This window comes from Mirounga angustirostris, unplaced genomic scaffold, assembly GCF_029215605.1.
Source record: "Mirounga angustirostris isolate CCGP_5_RB_7025 unplaced genomic scaffold, mMirAng1.0.hap1 SCAF_4, whole genome shotgun sequence".
NCBI lineage: Eukaryota > Metazoa > Chordata > Mammalia > Carnivora > Phocidae > Mirounga > Mirounga angustirostris.
In genome coordinates, this window is record NW_026991712.1 from 171,848,660 (window position 1) to 171,867,596 (window position 18,937).

The 18,937-nt window shown below is 37.3% G+C and overlaps 1 protein-coding gene across 1 annotated transcript in view; it reads right to left on the reverse strand.

Moving 5' to 3' along the window:
• Positions 1 to 2,927: 2,927 nt before the first annotated feature.
• The window catches only part of CLIC4 (chloride intracellular channel 4), a 72,413-nt gene continuing 56,403 nt past the window's right edge, over positions 2,928 to 18,937 (reverse strand). The window contains exons 5-6 of the mRNA XM_045898417.3: positions 7,204 to 7,385; positions 2,928 to 6,463 (exon numbers count right to left, since the gene is read on the reverse strand). Of these exons, the coding sequence (XP_045754373.1) occupies positions 6,299 to 6,463; positions 7,204 to 7,385 (347 nt within the window). The 3' untranslated portion in view covers positions 2,928 to 6,298. The remainder of the gene's footprint in view (positions 6,464 to 7,203; positions 7,386 to 18,937) is intronic.

An 18,937-nucleotide genomic window follows, 5' to 3' on the forward strand; every position in this document is an offset into this window, starting at 1 on the left:
GGAGTGGGAGAGGGAGAAGCAGGCTTCCCGCCGAGCAGGGAGCCCGATGCGGGGCTCGATCCCAGGACCCTGAGATCATGACCTGAGCCGAAGGTAGATGCTTAACCAACTGAGCCACCCAGGTGCCCCTAAATTGAATTTTAATTCAAACAGAAAGGAAATCCACATCACTAATTTTGCCAATTAACCTGTCAATATACTGATTATCCAAAACTTCAGCATGGCAGAGCTGCCTCTATGCAATTTTTAAAAATTGAGATATATACCATAAAATTCACCCTTATAAAGTACACAATTCAGGGGCGCCTGGGTGGCTCAGATGGTTAAGCGTCTGCCTTCGGCTCAGGACATTGTGTCCAGGTCCTGGGATAAGCCCCACATTGGGCTCCCTGCTTAGCAGGGAGTCTGCTTCTCCCTCTTCCTCTGCCTCTCCCTACTGCTCCTGCTGTCTCAAATGAATAAAAAATTCTTAAAAAAGAAAAAAAGTACACAATTTAGTGGTTTTTTGTATTTTAGTATTCACCAAGTTGAATAACCATCACCATTACTTAGTTCCGGAACATTTTCATCACCCCAAGAAGGAACCACATACTCAGCAGCAGTCACTCCCCATTCTTTCCTCCCCCAACTCCTGGCAACCCACTAATTTGTCAGTCTCTATAAGATTTCCCTATTCTGGAAATTTCATATAAATGGAATCATATGTAACCTTTTGTGATTGGCTTCTTTTACTGAGCAGGTTTTCAAGCTTCTTGTATTGTACCTTGTGTCTGTACTTTTTTTATGGCTGAATAGTATCCCATTATATGCATATATGGAAAGATTTTTATTTTTTATTTTTTTTACCCATTCATCTGTTGACATCTGGGTTGCTTCCATTTTTTTTGGCTACTGTAACAGTGAAATGAGCATCCATGTACAAGATGTGTGGACAAAGTTTTATTTCTCCTGGCTATAAACCTAAAAGTGGAATTGCTGGGTCATATGACTCCTCTATGTTTAACTTTTTGAAGAACTGCCAGACTTGTTTTCCCATGTGGCTGCACCATTTTACATTCCCACCGGCAATGTATGAGAGTTCCGATTTCTCCACATCACTGCCCATATTTAATAATTGTCTTCTTGATAGCCATACTAGACAGGGTTTGTGTGTGTGTGTGTGTGGTTTTAATTTACATTTCCCTAATGACTAATGTTAAGCTTCTTTTATGTGTCTACTGGCCATCTGTGTATCTTCTTTGAAGAGGTATCTATTCAAATCTTTGCTCATTCATTATTCAGTTATAAGAATTCTTTATGTATTCTGGACACTAGACCCTTATCTATAATCCATATTTAGAACAGATCCATCATCCCAAAATAATCCCTTATGCTTGTTAGCAATTCCCACTCCTGCCCCCAGTGCCAGGCAACCATTATGCTGCTTTCTTTGTGTTTTGGGTAAACTCCTGCTAATGAAATCTTGTCTCCTAAATATGGTGAGATTATGGGAGATTTCATTCTGCCTTTTGGAAGCCCTGGGCTTAGCTTCTAGGATGCCATGTACAGCTCTGGAATTCAGCAAATGTCCTGTGAGAAAACCAGTCATGTATTTGGGGTCCCCACGTTTCCAGTGTGCCCTGTAACCAAGAGTCTTGTGATTTTCTTTTCCCCAGCAGATCCCTCTGCTGGGCCAAACCCAATCCTCAGTCTCAGGCCAGGAATCAGCAAATGCCCCCCAGGGAAGAAAATGGCCAAACCACCAGTCCACCTCAGAAAGGCTTCCCTCTCTTAAATTCCAATTCATTTAGTCCTTACTGCTTCCAGTTTTCTGAAATAAAATATTATTTTGGTGTTTACGTTATTTGCAGTATGACTGTTGTGTTGCTGTGACCCACTATATCCTACCCAATAATTACTGTAAACTTTTAAGTCTTTATATCTCGTCAGGCAAGTTTCCTAGGTTTCCCTCCCTTCTCCAAATATATATGGGCTATAGAGGGGCATAACTCTTCCATATGAATTTTTAAAATGCATTTGTCTAGTTCTGTCTCTCTCACACACACACACAATTGAGATTTTGTTGAAAAACCTATTGAATTTATAAATTACTTGAGACAGAATTAAAACTTTTAATTAAGAGTCTTAAGCTCCCTATCCATAAACATGGTATACCTATCCATTGAGCAAATTTCTATTAGGTCCTTTGATAATATTTTGTACTTTTCTTATAAAGGAATTGCATTTTTATTAGATTTGATCTAAGATTAATAAATTAATAAAAAGATTAGTTTATCTTTTAAAGCATTTTATTTTTTAGAATAGGTAATATATGTTACAAATTTCTCAAAGCTCTCATTTTCCTGTCACCCAGGTTTTGTCCAGAAGAAATGTCATCCTATGTTACTAGCTTATTAATTTTAATATGGTTAATATTCATATAATTATATTTTTTCAATATTTTACCTAGTAATCTGGCTGAATTTTATTATTTCTGATAGATTATTTTGGATTTCCTTTATGTATATGCATCATCTGCAAAGAGCAACCATTTGGTCACTTCTTTTCCATTCCCTATTCTAAGGATTTTACTGCATTAACTAGGATGCTTCTAATAAAGTAGCTGTAAAAAGTAGCTGAATAATAGCTGTGACAGAAGGCAATCCTGTCTTATTCCTGGCTTTAATGGAAGGGCTTTTGTTTCATATTTACATATGAAATTTGCTGTAGGTTCCTGGCAGATGGCTTTTCAGGTTAAAAAATTTTTGCCTTTGGCCCTACTTTGCTAAGAATGAGAATCATTAAAGTTTTTATCAAATTATTTTATGCACCTACTGAGATGACCATATGATTTTTTCCCCTTTAATCTATTAAATGTGTTGAGTCACCCACTCATGGGAAAAAAGTAGTCTCAAGTCATGGGAAAAAAGTAGTCTCAAGTAAAACACTTTTACCCCAGGTTGTTATTTATTTTCATGATGGGGGGAAAAAAGAACCTTTTATGATAGTGAAAATATACTTTATTTTTTTAATACAATAGCTGCCAGCAATATACTGGTTCTAGAGAGAGAAAAGAAAATACAAGCATTCTATAATAAGCTTTCATTTGCCTTTTCAAGTAATTCTAAAGAAAATACTCCAATTCTGTTCAACATTAGGACTTAGGGAGTTGAAATTTTTTTCGATGATAAAAATATAATTTCGACAAGCCCCGATCTTGATCATTTGTAAAGGATGGAATAAAAAAAAGCCCATTTAGTATATCAATAATGAATGCTTCCCTCTCTGAATCAAATGCTGATTATAACCAGTGTAAGAAAATGGTTAATCAATAAACGATGAAATGTGTATCAAAATGTTTATGAAAAAATACATTGCTATTTCTTCTCATTTTTTACCTTGTAGGTATTTCTTAAATGGATATTTTAAATGTACAGAAACAAAAGCTATCTACATAACTCTAGAAAGATCCAAAACCCAACCGATGTTAAAATGCCTAAATTCTAGTTGATCAACTTAGTGAAGAATAAATGTCAGAAATCTCTTAATTGTACACAGATTGCTCAAGAGTTTAAAAATATTGTGTAAGCTGAGTTATCAAGAAATCAAACCTAGTATGATTTTCATCACAAAAGTCAATGCTCTTAATAAAAGATAGCAGAGGGGTATAGAAAATCTGCACCTACATTAAAAAAAAAAAAAAAGGAAGTTATATCAACTGAAGTAGTAAAGAGCTTTCCAACTGTTCAACACAAAAATTTCTCAGAATTCCTTGGAAAACAGTGAGAGTTTCCATTCAGACTCTAATCTTGTTGAGGTGGAACAGAAGGGGTTTACATTAAGGGGGAAATGATTTAGTAGTTGTAGAAATAGTATCAGATGATCTGCATTATGTCAGTTTATAAACTACATGAACTGCCATGAAAACTTCTATGCCCTAAAATCTCCCAACATTTTAAGCTATGATCTTTCCACAAGTATAAAATGGGGGGAAAAAATCATGTTCTGGGATCATCCTTTTTCCTAGCTTTTGTCCATTTGCCAATCTCAATTTCATCTATCTTCCCTGATAAAGTAATAATAAGATCTGTCTTTCTACATCAAAATCGTAACAGACAGACCTGCCTTCCTTGGACATCTAGACAGACAGCCAAGTAAAATCATGGGATAAATTTTAAAAAGACAATGAAGAGAATAAATATCCAAAGTGAAAGTAGTTCACGACTGAATTTCAGAATGTGGTTTTCATCCCTCTATTTTGAGAAATGTACCTCCGTCCTCATTAGCCCCTCTATTCTGCACCACTTAGTCCCCTGCTCACTGGAAAGAACAGACCCTTCTCTTGAATCTTTTTCATACTTTGAGAGCCAGGAGGCGAGGTTCAGTATCACCTGAATGCCAAGTTACTACTATTTTAAAGGGAGGTGAGAAGTGGTGACGGCTGCCTGTGTCCTGGAGCACATGTGACATTTTCTCCCACCGAAGCTACTGCTATAGAACTTCCCAGCGATAACCTGAGTGCTTTTCTTGCAACCAGATAAGTCATCATCCAATATTTAATTAAAGGTGGGTGCCCAAATTTTTTATCAGCAGTAAGGAGTTCTAAGAAAGGCAAGGCAAAGAAACCTCCCTGAGCCAAATGGATACAATACGGAGCTTATCTTCCTATACCAAGGTTAATTACTGACTGATAGGTTAAAAAATGCAGTATACACTTATAAAAATCAGGCTGCTTCCCTAATGCCAGTGATTACTAAATGTTAACACACCAAACGGGGGAAAACATTGCCATTTTAAAGCAATAATGTAAATTTCCAAAAACAGCCTATGAGAAATAGCACTTCTTAAACAAGTTACATATAAAAAATTACCAAAAATGTATGATAGTTACAACTAGGGTCTTTGGAGCAGTAGTACTTAGTCCATTTTCAAAAAATGAATAAATACGTAGCAAACTTTTGTTTTATTTTTACCAAGTTCATCCTCCCTTGTTAGAGCACAAATCATTCCTGGTTTAGGACTTCCAATTTTTTAAAAAACAAACATGCAGAGTGCTATTCCTCAATGTGGCTTTAGAAAAATTTAATTGAAGGAAGTACAATGATTGAGATTAGGCAAAACTGCAGTAAATACGTACTCACCATAACAACTATAATTTAGTTCCAAAGGAGTTAACCATGCTCTACCCAAAGTTTAAGAGTCAACGGGGGTTGAATGGGAAAGCTGGTGATGGCTGTTTTATCTTGTTTTTAATACACGATGGAAAAGGCATTCTTTAGGTTATCCATATTAATTAAATATGCTTCAGAAACAAAATTCTGCTTGACATTTTGACAAACCCACCCTACATTCCTTAGGTTATTATCTGTGTTAACTTTTACATTACAAGTCATATTGCTATCACTAAATCAACTAAATATCAGTTTATGTAGTGTTACTCAAAAGATCTAGACAGCAAGGTCTACGCTTACCTAAAAAGGAGCTTTTTAAAATAAAGGAGGAAAGCAATAAGGCTCCAAAAGAATGGCACTGGGCAAAATACACACAAAAAGCAACACATTCAGACAGAGTAGCAGGTGCCCATAGGTTTTTCTCAAATAGATAAAATGCTTTGAGGAAGATCTTGAGAATATCATCCCTCTCTCTGAACTTGTAGCTCCTACACAGTGTCCGATGTTATAACTGGTATGAAGGATAAATGCTTTTAAGCAAAAGTAAAAATCCATGTACAAAGTAAAACAGCAAAATCTGTAGTGACTTTCTGTGGAAGGCTCTCTTCACTGGTGGTGACACACCCAGGACAGACTGAATTGAGACAGAGTATTCTGATACAGTAGCAATCCTTTCATATACTCTTACTAAATATTATACAATCCCCAAAATACATAAATATTCCTTGTACCATGCATTGTGCACCAGTTTTCGGCTGACTGATGAAGTCGTGGGTACTATTTTAACAGTTACACACTGGCCCTCCGAAGTTCTGCCCTCAGTCCACAGGGAACAGACACAACGGTGAGGGCTCCGGAGGGACGGCAATCTACCTCTAGAGTGAAGAGTGTGGCGGAGTGTCTCCAGATTAGAGGAGAGGAGGGTATGGGGCAGGGGAGGGAGACAGGATAAAGTATTTTAACATAATACTGCTTAGGAGTGTATATTTAAAGATAGCTACTATACCTTGTCTAGCCTTTATCCTAATCTTGAGTAACTGCACGTTCATGCAAAATAAAATTTCTACTTTATAGGAACAGGAGCAGTCTGTTAGGAAAAGCATATCCTTAGGGGAAGATGCAAAGACATCTCTCTCAGAAGGGATATTTTACTTGGTAAGTCTTTTGGCTACATCACTATAGGCTATTTCAACCTCCTTATCGCTGGGACAGGTATTGGTAAACTCATCCCTACTATGCGCATTAGTTAAGTATCTCCAGATGCCAGTCATTCCTTTTGGAATATCAAAGTTGCGGTATTTTTTGGCCACCACCTGAAATACAAAGAGATCAAAAGTTAACATTTATTTTCCATGACTTGTAAACCAGACTTATCTCTGATTTTAGGGCAAACTAATTCTGTGAATCTCTGAGAACTGCTTCTATTTGAGAAGTCACCTTCATTCTAACTAGAGTTTTAAATAATGACAAGGACCGCAAAGTACATCTGAACTTCAGTAATGTGACAGGGATTGCAAACGCCTGCCCTGGTGACCCAGAGAGACAGCCAGGTGTAATCTCCGGGTAAATACTTCAAGGCACACACATGATTTTACATCTCTGTTTTCCTTGGTCTTGATCTTTATCACAACTAGTGTTTACTACTCTTCTATTTAGCGCAGTGTCTTACACAATAAATGCTCAGTAAATATTTCTTTGCCTTATATAGAAATAACCAGGTGATCACACAACAGAATCTGACAACGTAAGTCAATGTAGCAAACTCCAATTCAAAGTTACCTGCTACATTTTTTAATTTTTATACAGTCACCAAAAAAAAAAAAAAAAAAAATCTTCTTTCTCATATGCCTCAATTTTAAGACATAATTTTCCATTTTGTTAACTCGAGGGTATTCCAACTGTTGCCTAAATAGTATTAAGTTATACTGTTTGGGGTTCCTAGTCATACACCAGATCAAAAAAAAAAAAAATTCATAGACAAATAAAGTGCTATCTTAGTACACAGAGAATACCCAGTCTAATGGTGATGTCACACCACATCCTGCAGGCCTACCTTGACAATGTGCAGTTTGGGAAGCAGGTTGCAATCAGCTAATGTCATTTCATTGCCATCCAGAAATTTACGTGTAGAAAACTTAATGTCCTCCATACTATTCTCATCAATTTCATCAGGGAGAGGAGAATTCAGATATTCATCCAGTTTCTGTAGGGTTTTCAAGAGACCCCTCTCCAGTGCTGAAGGAAAGATGGGGATACTGTAAGAAGGAAAACCACCCAAGTCCCGAAGTAGAAGCATTACTCTTTCGGTCAATAACTATTTTATCAACTGCTTACTCTGACATGAGGCACTGTAGAACAGGACAGACAAGGTTCCTGCTCTCCTGGAGCTTCTTTACATGGGGCAAGGGATGAGACAAGTACATTTGTTCAGGTAAGCACAGAAATGAGCATGACCGTTTCAGAAACTGGAATCTGTAAAAACTCAATAACTAAATGTCCCACTTAAAAACACACTATGGCCCAATACAGTGGATGTTTAAACTAGAAAAATTAGTGAGAAAAGGCAAACCTATTAATTCAAGTCTAGGGAAGAAAATCTTGCCAAGACAGAGATTCTTGCCCTGAATTTTAATGCCTGTTTCCCCAGGAATATTTGGATTTATCACCAAGAAACACGTTAAGATACTCCGATACAGACAATCCAAGCAGAAAGCCTGAAGTTTTTGCACTGTCTTGTAATACACAAGAAGTCAAGAATAGCACTATTTTATAATAACACGGAAAACACAGACATCAGATTAGAGAGTTCAATTTACAAAAGTGCATCAGGGGGCTCTTCACCCCAATAGATTAAGATATTATGACTGTTATAATTCAGAGACGAGTGGGACAGAGCCACCCCTGTGTACCTGGAAAGTCAAGGTTAGTGACCTTTAGCAGAGGGGGTGGGAAGGTTGTTAGATACACATACGGACTAAGAGCAGACCAGTCTTCTGCTACCCTTACCCTTTACCTTCCCAGGCCACCTTCACCCCCCACCCTCTGAATGCACAAGCTCACACTGGTGACCACAGTGCTTGGCCATAAAAGAAAGCTACATATCATGAGGTGACAACCAATACAGTTATAAGTTTGAGTAAATTTGGTTCCATTAGAGAAAAAGACAAAAGTTTTATATGCTGCGTATTAGATATTTCACCAGATACTAGATATTTCACCAGCAACATAAGTATGTCCTAACCCAAAACCTCTTCTTCCAAATTGCTCCCACCCATTCATTCTTGGCAGTGCCCCGCCCCCTGCAGTGCAGACAACAGATGACAGATAAGGGGCTAGATAAGGGGCTGTGGGTATAAAAAGGAGTAAGTGGATTTTGGAGGTACTTAGGCGATAAAAACCAACAGAGCTTGGAAGCAAAACTGAATATGGAAAGAGGATAGATGTTTTCAACAAAATACAGATGTGAGCTCCTACTACATGCCAACTCTTATTCTAAGCATCGTTAAATTCACTCTTGAACAAAGCAGTTTGAGTTTACATTTTGGGGAGTGGGCATAGTACAGAGAAACGGCCAACAAACTATTCCCAGGGTAAAGGCTGGTATCATTTGCTGAAACATTTACCTGCCTAGAGAAGCAGGTTCAGGGGGTGCGGACAAGAGTTCAGTACGTGCTGCCTTTGAGGTGAGTTGTCTGTGAGACCTCAGAGTAGGAGCTGGGCTACAGTGTCTGGAACAGTCTGGGCTGGAGCAGTATGGCTGGGAATCCTGAGAACATAAATGAACACCGAAACCACGGAAGCGAAGGACAGGCGGGGGGCCCAGGGTAGCACCCTAAGGAACATCATCTGTGGTGTTGTGCAAGGCAGATCAGCCATTTTCGTTGTTATCTAGCATTCCACTATATGACTATATAAGAAATATTCATCCATCCTGTAAATGGGGTCTGTGTTGTTTACGGTTTGAGGCTCATGACTAATCGTGGAACAAACATTCTTGGACATATCTTTTTGGTGCACAATGGTTCATATTCCACTCAAAAATGGAGTTGTGGGTTACTGGGTATACCTGTGTTCAGGTTTAGTAGAAACTGCAATCAACTTGCCAAGTTCAACACAACAAAGAGCAGTGCAGTGACATCCCAGTGACTTCACATCTTCGACACCACTCGGTGCTGTCAGTCTCTTCAGTTTTAGCCATTCGGGGGGATGACAAATTAGGTTTAACACCTTTTCATATTTACCGACTATTTGGATATCCTCTTTTTGTAAAGTGCTGTTTGTTCATTTTTCATCACATAGCCTGTCTTATTTGTAGGAGTTCTCTATAAATTACAGATGCAAGCCCTTTGTGGTAATACGTATCACGTATTCCTTCACCCTTTCCACTCCCTTAATGGTGACTTTTTATGAACAGAAGTTACTAAACCTAATGTCCAATTAATCAATTTTGTTTCTTCCAAACAAACTTCCAGTGCTTCATCCAGGTTAAGAAATCTTACCTACCCCTAAATTATGAAGATATCCTCCATTATCTTCTAGATATTGTGTATTATTTACTATTCACATTTATATCTACAATCCACTTAGAAATGGTTTTTGTGTAGGTGTGAGATAGGGGTATTTTCTTGACTCCATATTCTGTTCCATTGTTCTGTTTGTCTATCCTAGTATTAGTACCACACTGTTTTAACTACTATCCCTTTGTAAGTCTTGATATCAGGTAATTTAAGTCTCTCTTCAATTTCCTTCAATTTCCCTAATAAATTTTAGAATTAGCATGTCAATTTACACACACACGTGCATGCATGCATGCACAGAAAACCGGCTGGGCTTTTCAATAATTCAGATTCAACAGAACCCCAACCTGAGAACTGGCATCTTTACAATACTGAGGCTTCCAATCTATTAATACCACTTATTTAAATCTTTAAAACATCTCTTTCAGTGACTTATGTTTCCTGTGTAGAGGCTTTGACCATCTTTTATTGGATTTATTCCTAAATATCTGACTTTTTAATATCTGACATTTTGATGGTGTAAATATTTTTGCATGTTTTCTATTGTTTGTTGCCAGCATGTAAAAATACAACTGATTCTTATAATGGCCTCATATCCAGTAACCTTGCTCTTTCATTTTTTTATTCTTAACAGTTTATCTGTAGATTCCTTTGGATTTTCTACATACACAATTATATTGCTTAAGAATAATGACAAATTTGTTCCTTCCTTTACAATTCTCATACCTTTTATTTCTTTTTCTTGCCTATCGTACTGGCCAAGACCTTCACTACAATGCTGGATAGAAGTGGTGATAGTGAGCACCACTTCCTAGTTCCCAGTCTCAAAGGAAACCGAAATTTCACTAGTTCCCTATTACATTTGATATTTGCTATAGCTTTTTTGGTAGATTCTTTCTGCCAAATTAAGGCAGTTCCCTGCTACATCTAGTTTGTTAAGACAAATATATATATATCATTTTACCATAAGTTATCAAATTTTATCAAGTACTTTCTCTGCTTCTACTGAAATGTTATTTTTCTCCTTTATGCTATTAATTTATACAGATATTTTAATGTTTAAACAATCTTCTGTTCCTGACTTAAACCCCACTTGGTTGTGTGTATTATCTTTTCTCATTTTGCTGGATTAGATATATTTTATTTAGATTTTTGCATCTATGTTTGGGAGAGACTGGCCTGAAACCATCTTTCTTTTGATGTTCTTGTGTGGTCTGAGTGTCGAGGTTGACCTCAAAAAGCAAGCTGGGGGCGCCTGGGTGGCTCGGTTGGTTAAGCCACTGCCTTCGGCTCAGGTCATGATCCTGGAGTCCCGGGATCGAGTCCCGCATCGGGCTCCCTCCTCGGCGGGGAGTCTACTTCTCCCTCTGACCCTCCCCCCTCTCATGTGCTTTCTCTCTCTCATTCTCTCTCTCTCAAATAAATAAATAAAATCTTTAAAAAAAAAAAAAAAAAAAGCAAGCTGGGAAGTACCTTCTGTTCCCTGCAAGATTATGTGCAACACCAATGTTACTTCTTCCCCAAATGCTTCTGGTGCATCGGTGGAGCTATCTGGATCTGGAGTTTTTTTTATGAAATGGTTTTTAATTACAGACATAAGACTATTTACATTTTATGCCCTCCTATAGTAATTTTGTTACACTATACTTTCTGTAAATTTAACCAACAGTGTTTTCAAATTTATAAGCATAAAATTTTTCATAATATTCCCTAAAAATCACCTCAATGTAAGATCTGTAACAATCTTTTATTCCTAATATTGGTTATTGCTGCCTTTCTCACTTTTCTGGATTTTTCTTGTCAAGGATTTATTAATTTTTATTTATTAGACTTTTCGTGGAACTAACTTTTAGCCTCACTGACCCTCTGTCAGGTTTGTTTCTTATTTCAAGGAAATCTGCTGGTTAGTATTTCCTTTCTTCTACTTTCTTGGGTTTAATTTGCTGATCTTTTTCTACCTAAACCCCTGAGGTGGAGACCGTCAGACTTCCAATCCTTTTTTTTTTTAAGATTTTTATTTATTTGACAGAGAGAGACACAGCGAGAGAGGGAACACAAGCAGGGGGAGTGGGAGAGGGAGAAGCAGACTTCCCGCGGAGCAGGGAGCCTGATGCGGGGCTCGATCCCAGGACCTCGGGATCAGGACCTGAGCCAAAGGCAGATGCTTAACGACTGAGCCACCCAGGCGCCCCTCCAATCTTTTTTTCTAACATAAGCACTTAGTGGTATCAGTTCCCCTCTAAGCACATTGTTTGCCATATCACATAAATTTAGACCTGCTGTCTTTCATAATTTTATTTTTCTTCAGCCCACAGATTACTAGAAACGTACTGCGAAGTTTTCAAAGTTGTAGAAATTTTCTAGCTGTGATTTTGTCACTGATCTCTAGCTTCTTTTCTTTATAGTCAGAAAAAAATATTCTGTATGATTTCAATTCCCATTTTTTGGAAAATCTTTCAGATTTGTGTATTTACAGTCAATTTTGATGAAGTGTTCTACGAGCATGTGAAAACCAAATGTATCATTCTGCAGTCGTTGGGGACAGTGTTCTATGTACGTATCAGCGAGACTAAACGTGTTCGTTGTGTTGTTCAATTCTGCTAGACTCTCTGATTATTAGTTTTTGGCTGATTCTAACAGTTACTAAAGGAGTGAGTTAAAATCTCCCACCAAGACTGTGGATTCGTTTATTTCTCTTTTAGTTCTGTGAATTTGGCTTACATATTTCCAGGCTAGGTATTTAGTAATACAAATTTAGAATCATTCTATCTTTCAGATAGATTAACCTTTTAAATCAGTTTGAAACATGCTTCATTATCTCTAGTTAGTGCTTCTTTCCTTAAAGTCTCCTTTGTCCAGTATCGGTGCAGCTTTGCCCCCTTCTTTCGTTAGTATTTGCACTACTTTCCTTTCACCTTTCCTGAATACATGTGTGTGTTTCACGTATATGTGTGTATTCAGTCTTGTACATAAAAGCAACATATTGTTGAGCCAGCTGGCAAGTGAGGTCTTCAATTTGGAGTAGTTAAGTCATTTACATTGAATGTAATTACTACAAACTTTGGTTTGAATCTGTCATCACACATTTTGATTTCTACTTGTTCTGTGTTCTCTTCTTTCTTGCTTGCTTCTTTTGGAGTAAGTTTTTAAAATCCATTATTCATCTCTCCCTCTGTTAGTGTGTTGTAGTCTTCTACTAGTCTTTGTTCCCTCTCACCACTTCCAGGATAATGCAAGGGCCTCATAACACTCTGCCGTCACTACCTCCCTCCTGTCCTGAAGGCTGCTTTGTCATGTATATTCATCTGACATAGATTTTAAATTCCACAAGGCATTACTGTTTTATACAGACAGTATGCATTTATACTTTGTAACATATTTATACTACTTTTTGCTTTCTTTCCTTCTTGTGTCTCTTGGTGTTCATCTGAAATCATTTTCCTTCTGTCTGAAAAACTAAGTATTTCTTTTACTGGGAATCTACTGAGATAAGTACTCAGTTTTTGTTTGTTTAAAAATGTCTATTTCACCATCACTTATTAAAATCCATAAATAAAAAATTAATGTCTTATTCTTATAGTATTTTTTCAGCTGAAACACTTGGGGAATATATAATAGTAGAATTAATTCTCAGAGCAGCCATGGGACATGGGAAGAGCAGATAATATCCTACTTTAAAGATATAGAAGTGAAGGAGAATCTGCCTTATTCTGAACATCAAAGAAGAGACCTGACTGACATCTTAGAGAATGTGGGTGTGTTTTGACCACTTGGAATTGTAAACTGAACAGTAAATTTTAGAGGTTCACGGAAAAGGCCATAAGAAAAAGCTGACCAGTTTAGCAAGTATATGAATCCAGGGCAATAAATATAAATGTCCTATCTTGAGGCAAAAACAAAAAATTATTTGGATGTGCTTGCTTTCGCTCTTGGAGAGTATTTCACTACTTATAGAATTTTAATTCACTTTTAGCTCTCTGAAGAGCTCTTAAGATTGCCTTCTGGATTCTACTGCTTCTGTTGAGAATCAGTGCTCACTCCCGCTGCTTTTACCTTGAAGAGCTTTCTCTCTGCCACCTGTAAGGTTCTGTCTGGTTCTCAGCAGGTGCCTATGGTACACACAGGTGTGGTTCTCTTTATATTTAGCCTGCTTGGGTTGTGTAATGTTTGACTCCATGGCTTATCTTTCATCAGTTTTGGAAGATTCTTGGCGATTACCTCTAACTATACCTTTGGCTCCATTTTCCCCTCTCCTTCTGGGACTCCAGTTACACATATATCAAACTCTTTTCATTGTGTTCCACAAGTCTTACACTCTTTCCTCTGTTTTTATTTTTCCTTTTGTCTCTGTGCTTCCATTAGTTATTTCCTTCTGATCTATCTTCCAGTTCACTAATTCTATCTTCCAATTATCATGGTCTAATCTGTTCGATTCATATACTGAATTCATAATTTCAGATATTGTATTTTTAAATTCCAGAACTTCCATTTGGTTTTTTATAATGTCTAGTTCTTAGTTGAAACTTCCCCCGTTAGGGTGCCTGGGTGGCTCAGTCATTAAGCGTCTGCCTTCGGCTCAGGTCATGATCCCAGGGTCCTGGGATCGAGTCCCACGTTGGGCTCCCTGCTCAGCAGGAAGCCTGCTTCTCCCTCTGCCACTCCCCCTGCTTGTGCTCCTGCTCTCGCTATCTCTCTCTCTGTCAAATAAATAAAATCTTTAGAAAACAAACAAACAAACGTCCCACGCTGTTCTTCTACCTTTGACTATCTACTATAATAAAGTTAAAGTCAGTATCTGATAACTGAGTACCTTGTAGTTTTTACTATGTTTTAAAAATATGTATTAGTGGAGTGCCTGGGTGGCTCAGTTAAGTGTCTAACTCTTGATTTCAGCTCAGGTCATGATCTCAGGGCTGTGAGACGGAGCCCGTTGTTGGGCTCCATGCTGGGTGTGGAGCCTGCTTGAGATTCTCTCTCTCCCTCTGCCCCTCCCCACCCCTCCCTGCTCGTACGCTCTCTTAAAAAAAAAAAAAAAGTATTAGTTATGTTCAGTATCTTAATATTAGCACTGTTAGATTTTTAGAGCTGTTAAATTTTTAAACTCAGGGCTGGTTTATATTAAACTAATGGTCTACTAAATCATGAACCTCTTCCTTCTAATTCTTGTTATTAAGTCAATGCATTATTCTTGCTTCCCCAACTGCACTCTATTTTCTTTGAAGGTAAAGTCTGTCTTGTGCTTCCTCTGTAGATCCCCCAAATTTCATGGCATTCTACCCAAGCACAAATTAAACATCTGATCAACATCTGCCACAGACTGAGAAAGGCCAATAATTAAATATAAAAAAAATATAAATATAAAAAAATATAAACATTAAATGTGTGGAGAAGGTTCAAAAGGAAATCAGGTGAACATGTAGAATAGACACTTTTAAAGTCAGATGAGTGGAGATATTTGTATCTGACTGTTACATCTTTGTGGGAAGCTGAAAAGGAGGCAGGAACTGCATATTACTATAGAACATAAAAGCCATTTTAAAATGTAAAGAAGAATTGGTAAAATTTTTTACTTAGGTAAATATCAAACAAATTGGAATGTATGTATGTCAAGTGACAGATGACAAGATCAAGATCAAAGAACTACCTATTTTATTAATAAAAGGTCACTCTAGCCATAGCCAGGATCAAGCTAGTTTATTTCTTAGAGAAAAGAGTTAAGCAGGAGGACACTGGAGCCGAGTAAACTAAAGCTGAGGAACTGAGTTCAACTGCAACTACGGAAGTGACAAGGAGTCAAGCCATTTAAAATAAAAGGTCAAAAATACAAAAGCAATAGATATAACCTTTCACTGATTACATACAAGGTATTGATCATGCATGTAGTCATAAAATGTTAAATTTATAAATTGACAAGAGAATAAAATGTGAGAAATAGCTAGGTTAGTAAGGAGTCCAGGGCAGGATGGAAAATTTTTCATGGTTGTACTTAAAAGGGGGTGGAGGGTGGTGAGAATGAAGGGACAGTAAATCTCAGGACTGTGAAAGAACCAACTTAAAGATTCAATATGCTTCCTATCAAAATCAGTGAATACAAGGGCACCTGGGTGGCTAGGTCGTTAAGCGTCTGCCTTCGGCTAGGGTCATGATCCCAGGTCCTGGGATCGAGCCCATCCCTCTCCCACTCCCCCTGCTTGTGTTCCCTCTCTCGCTGTGTCTCTCTCTATCAAATAAATAAATAAAATCTTTTAAAAAAATCAGTGAATACAGAATAAATACACAGATATAAGACAGATATAAGGACTTATTCTTTGATCAGATTATAATGAACAGAGTCACGGCCTCTACCAAAGATAATACTGTGAAGTCAAACACTGAAACAAAGTCTCAAATGGCACTTGAGGGGTATGGCAAGTTTATGATCTTCAACCTGCTCTAAATTCATCCTTTTCCTGAATTAGTTTTCAAATATATCCAACAGAAAAAATAAAGTATTCTAAATTTACAAGGTTTGAAACATATGATGCGTATAATCCTAGATGTAACACAAAGGCTAAAATTAAGAACCTGGTATACATTAAAATTACTATTCTTTCTACAATTTTGGACCTAGTAAAGCACCTGCAATGAAGCTGAATTGCTGTACCTCGCTAGAATGTTAATGATTTTTCATTAAGAATCTCAGAATAAAGGGTATAGTAATGCAAAGAATGGTGAATTCGTTTCATTCAATTTTTATGTAACAACACGAGGAAGGCCAACAAAACAAAGAAAGACAGAGGTGCCAAGAGGTATTAAAGAGCATCATTCAATAAACATAATGAAGTTTTGAAGACAAACCACAAAGGAATCTGGTTAAGATAAAGAAAATGTCAAGACTAACCACTAGAAGGCAGTAGCAAGCTATGAGAAAGGAGGCCCTTGTCTTACACTACCATTCTCTAACACCCCTGCTGTGGTAATGCTGGTATCTCTAAGAAGGTATTTGAAAAGCTCTCCAAAAAAATTAGTACTTAATTGTAATAGAGGCCATCTGATTAGTTTTAAATTAATTCTGAAAACCAAAACAACTTTTTTTGCCTATGAAACTACAGCAAAATTTTAAAACTCTCTCTCTCACTCACACACACACACACACACACACACACACTCATACACCCATGCCAGGGTCAGAAGTGTGGGGAAATGAATACTTTCACATTAGTGGGAATATAAACTGGTGTAGACTTTTGAGAAACAAAACCTTTTGACCTATTTGGAATCTAGCACAAGGACATTCACTGGCAGCATTGTTTGTCACAATAAAAAAAACTTGAGACAATCCAGATGACTATCAACAGGGAAACAGTTAAATAAAAATCCGTATTATGGAACATTAAGCAATGTTTCTAAAAAATAAGGTAGATCTATATTTTGGTATGGAAGGACTTCTACCACATAATATGTGAAAAGAACGATTGCAGAATGTAAATATACACATAAATACACACTCATATACAATGTTTGCAAAATTACATAGAAAAAAAGGATGAATATTAACTGTGTGGGAAGAGCTCAAATGAGGTTAAGAAGGGACACTGAAATTTTATTAAATTTATTTCTAAACTATTTTAACTTTTTCAACAAGCATACATTCCTCAATTACTTGTATAATTTGAGTAAATGCAAGACAGAAAGCATTAAATTTAACATGACCATATTTGCTGTAGGAAAAGAATACAATTCACAACGAAGAAAACCAAAATTACGAGCCCTTACAAAGATAAAACTGTATTTTAAAGCTACTGCTAATCTCAATAAAGGGTAATCTTATGCAAACAATTTTTAAAGGCCAATATAAAATAGGGAGAGGTTAGGAGTATTTAAAAGATGACTGGGCAGCTCAGTTGGTTAAGCCTCTGCCTTCAGCTCAGGTCATGATCCCAGGGTCATGGGATTGAATCCCACATCGGGCTCCCTGCTCATTGAGGAGCCTGCTTCTCCCTCTCCCACTCCCCCTGCTCGTGCACTCTCTCCTTTCTCTCAAATAAATAAAATCTTGGGGTGTCTGGGTGGCTCAGTCGGTGAGGCATCTGCCTTCGCTCAGGTCATGATGCCGGGGTCCTGGGATCGAGTCCCCACGTCGGGCTCCCTGCTCCATGGGGAGTCTGCTTCTCCCTCTGCTCCCCTGCTTATGCTCTCTCTCACATACATAAATAAATATATTTTTTAAAAATCTTAAAAAAAAAAAAAAAAAGGAGTATTTAAGGGTGACTAAATATACATTTAGGTTCCATAGCTACAATGATGAACAACCATCCTCTGATTCCAAACACTTCACAGAGAGAGAGAAAAAAAAGGAAGGGAGACAGGCAGGGAGGGAATTCTGAATAAAAAGGAACTAATTAGAACCTATAGATTCCTTGCCTCCACTTAAAAACAGGAATTTGGACATTATGAAATATGCCTTAGGACATATAATGGCAGATTTCATCACTGCTAAATTCACTGAGCTCTTAAGAATATTATAAATACCAACACACTAATAAATGATCTATTAGTTACATTTGGGAGCTTAATAATTTATATAAATTAATGAAATCACAGAAGTGAAAAAAAAAGATCTGGGACAAGTCATATCTAACCCATTCCCTTTTATAAAAGGAATTACCTATTAATTTCTTTTAATGCTTCAAAAGATTACACAAACTTACTCCCAATCAGCTTTGGACATGTTACCAAAAGAATTCATTCATTCTTTGTTTTTTTTCTTTCTCCCTCCCTCCCTCCCTACCGTATTTCCCTTTATTTTATTCTTTAAACCCTATTTGTTTATTTTGTACCCCATCTAAGCACTGACCCTTCTCTTTCACTGGCCCGACAGCACAGCATCTAGGCATTTAATTCCTTACTTAGAATTATGTCTTAAAATTGTCCAAACATATTGAATTTTGTAAACTATTTCCATAGGCTGGTAAGACTAATCAAAAGCTTGCCTACTCTGATTTACCACGTAAAATGACAAATCCATCTCTTTGTAAGCGGTTTATAATAAAGTTTGGGGGAAGAAGGAGCTGGAACACTAATTTCCAAGGCTGATTTAAGGCATTTTATTGCACTAAACAGACAGACAAGACACCTTCAACAAATCTACATATACTCAGTAAGCTCCAAAGTGATTTGGAATATCGTTTTCTAAAATCTCCTGGCAGTGAGAGGCCCTACGGGGAAAGTTGCTTGGCAACTGGAATTCTTATTTACCAACAGGTAATTTAATATAAAGCCGCCTAAGTT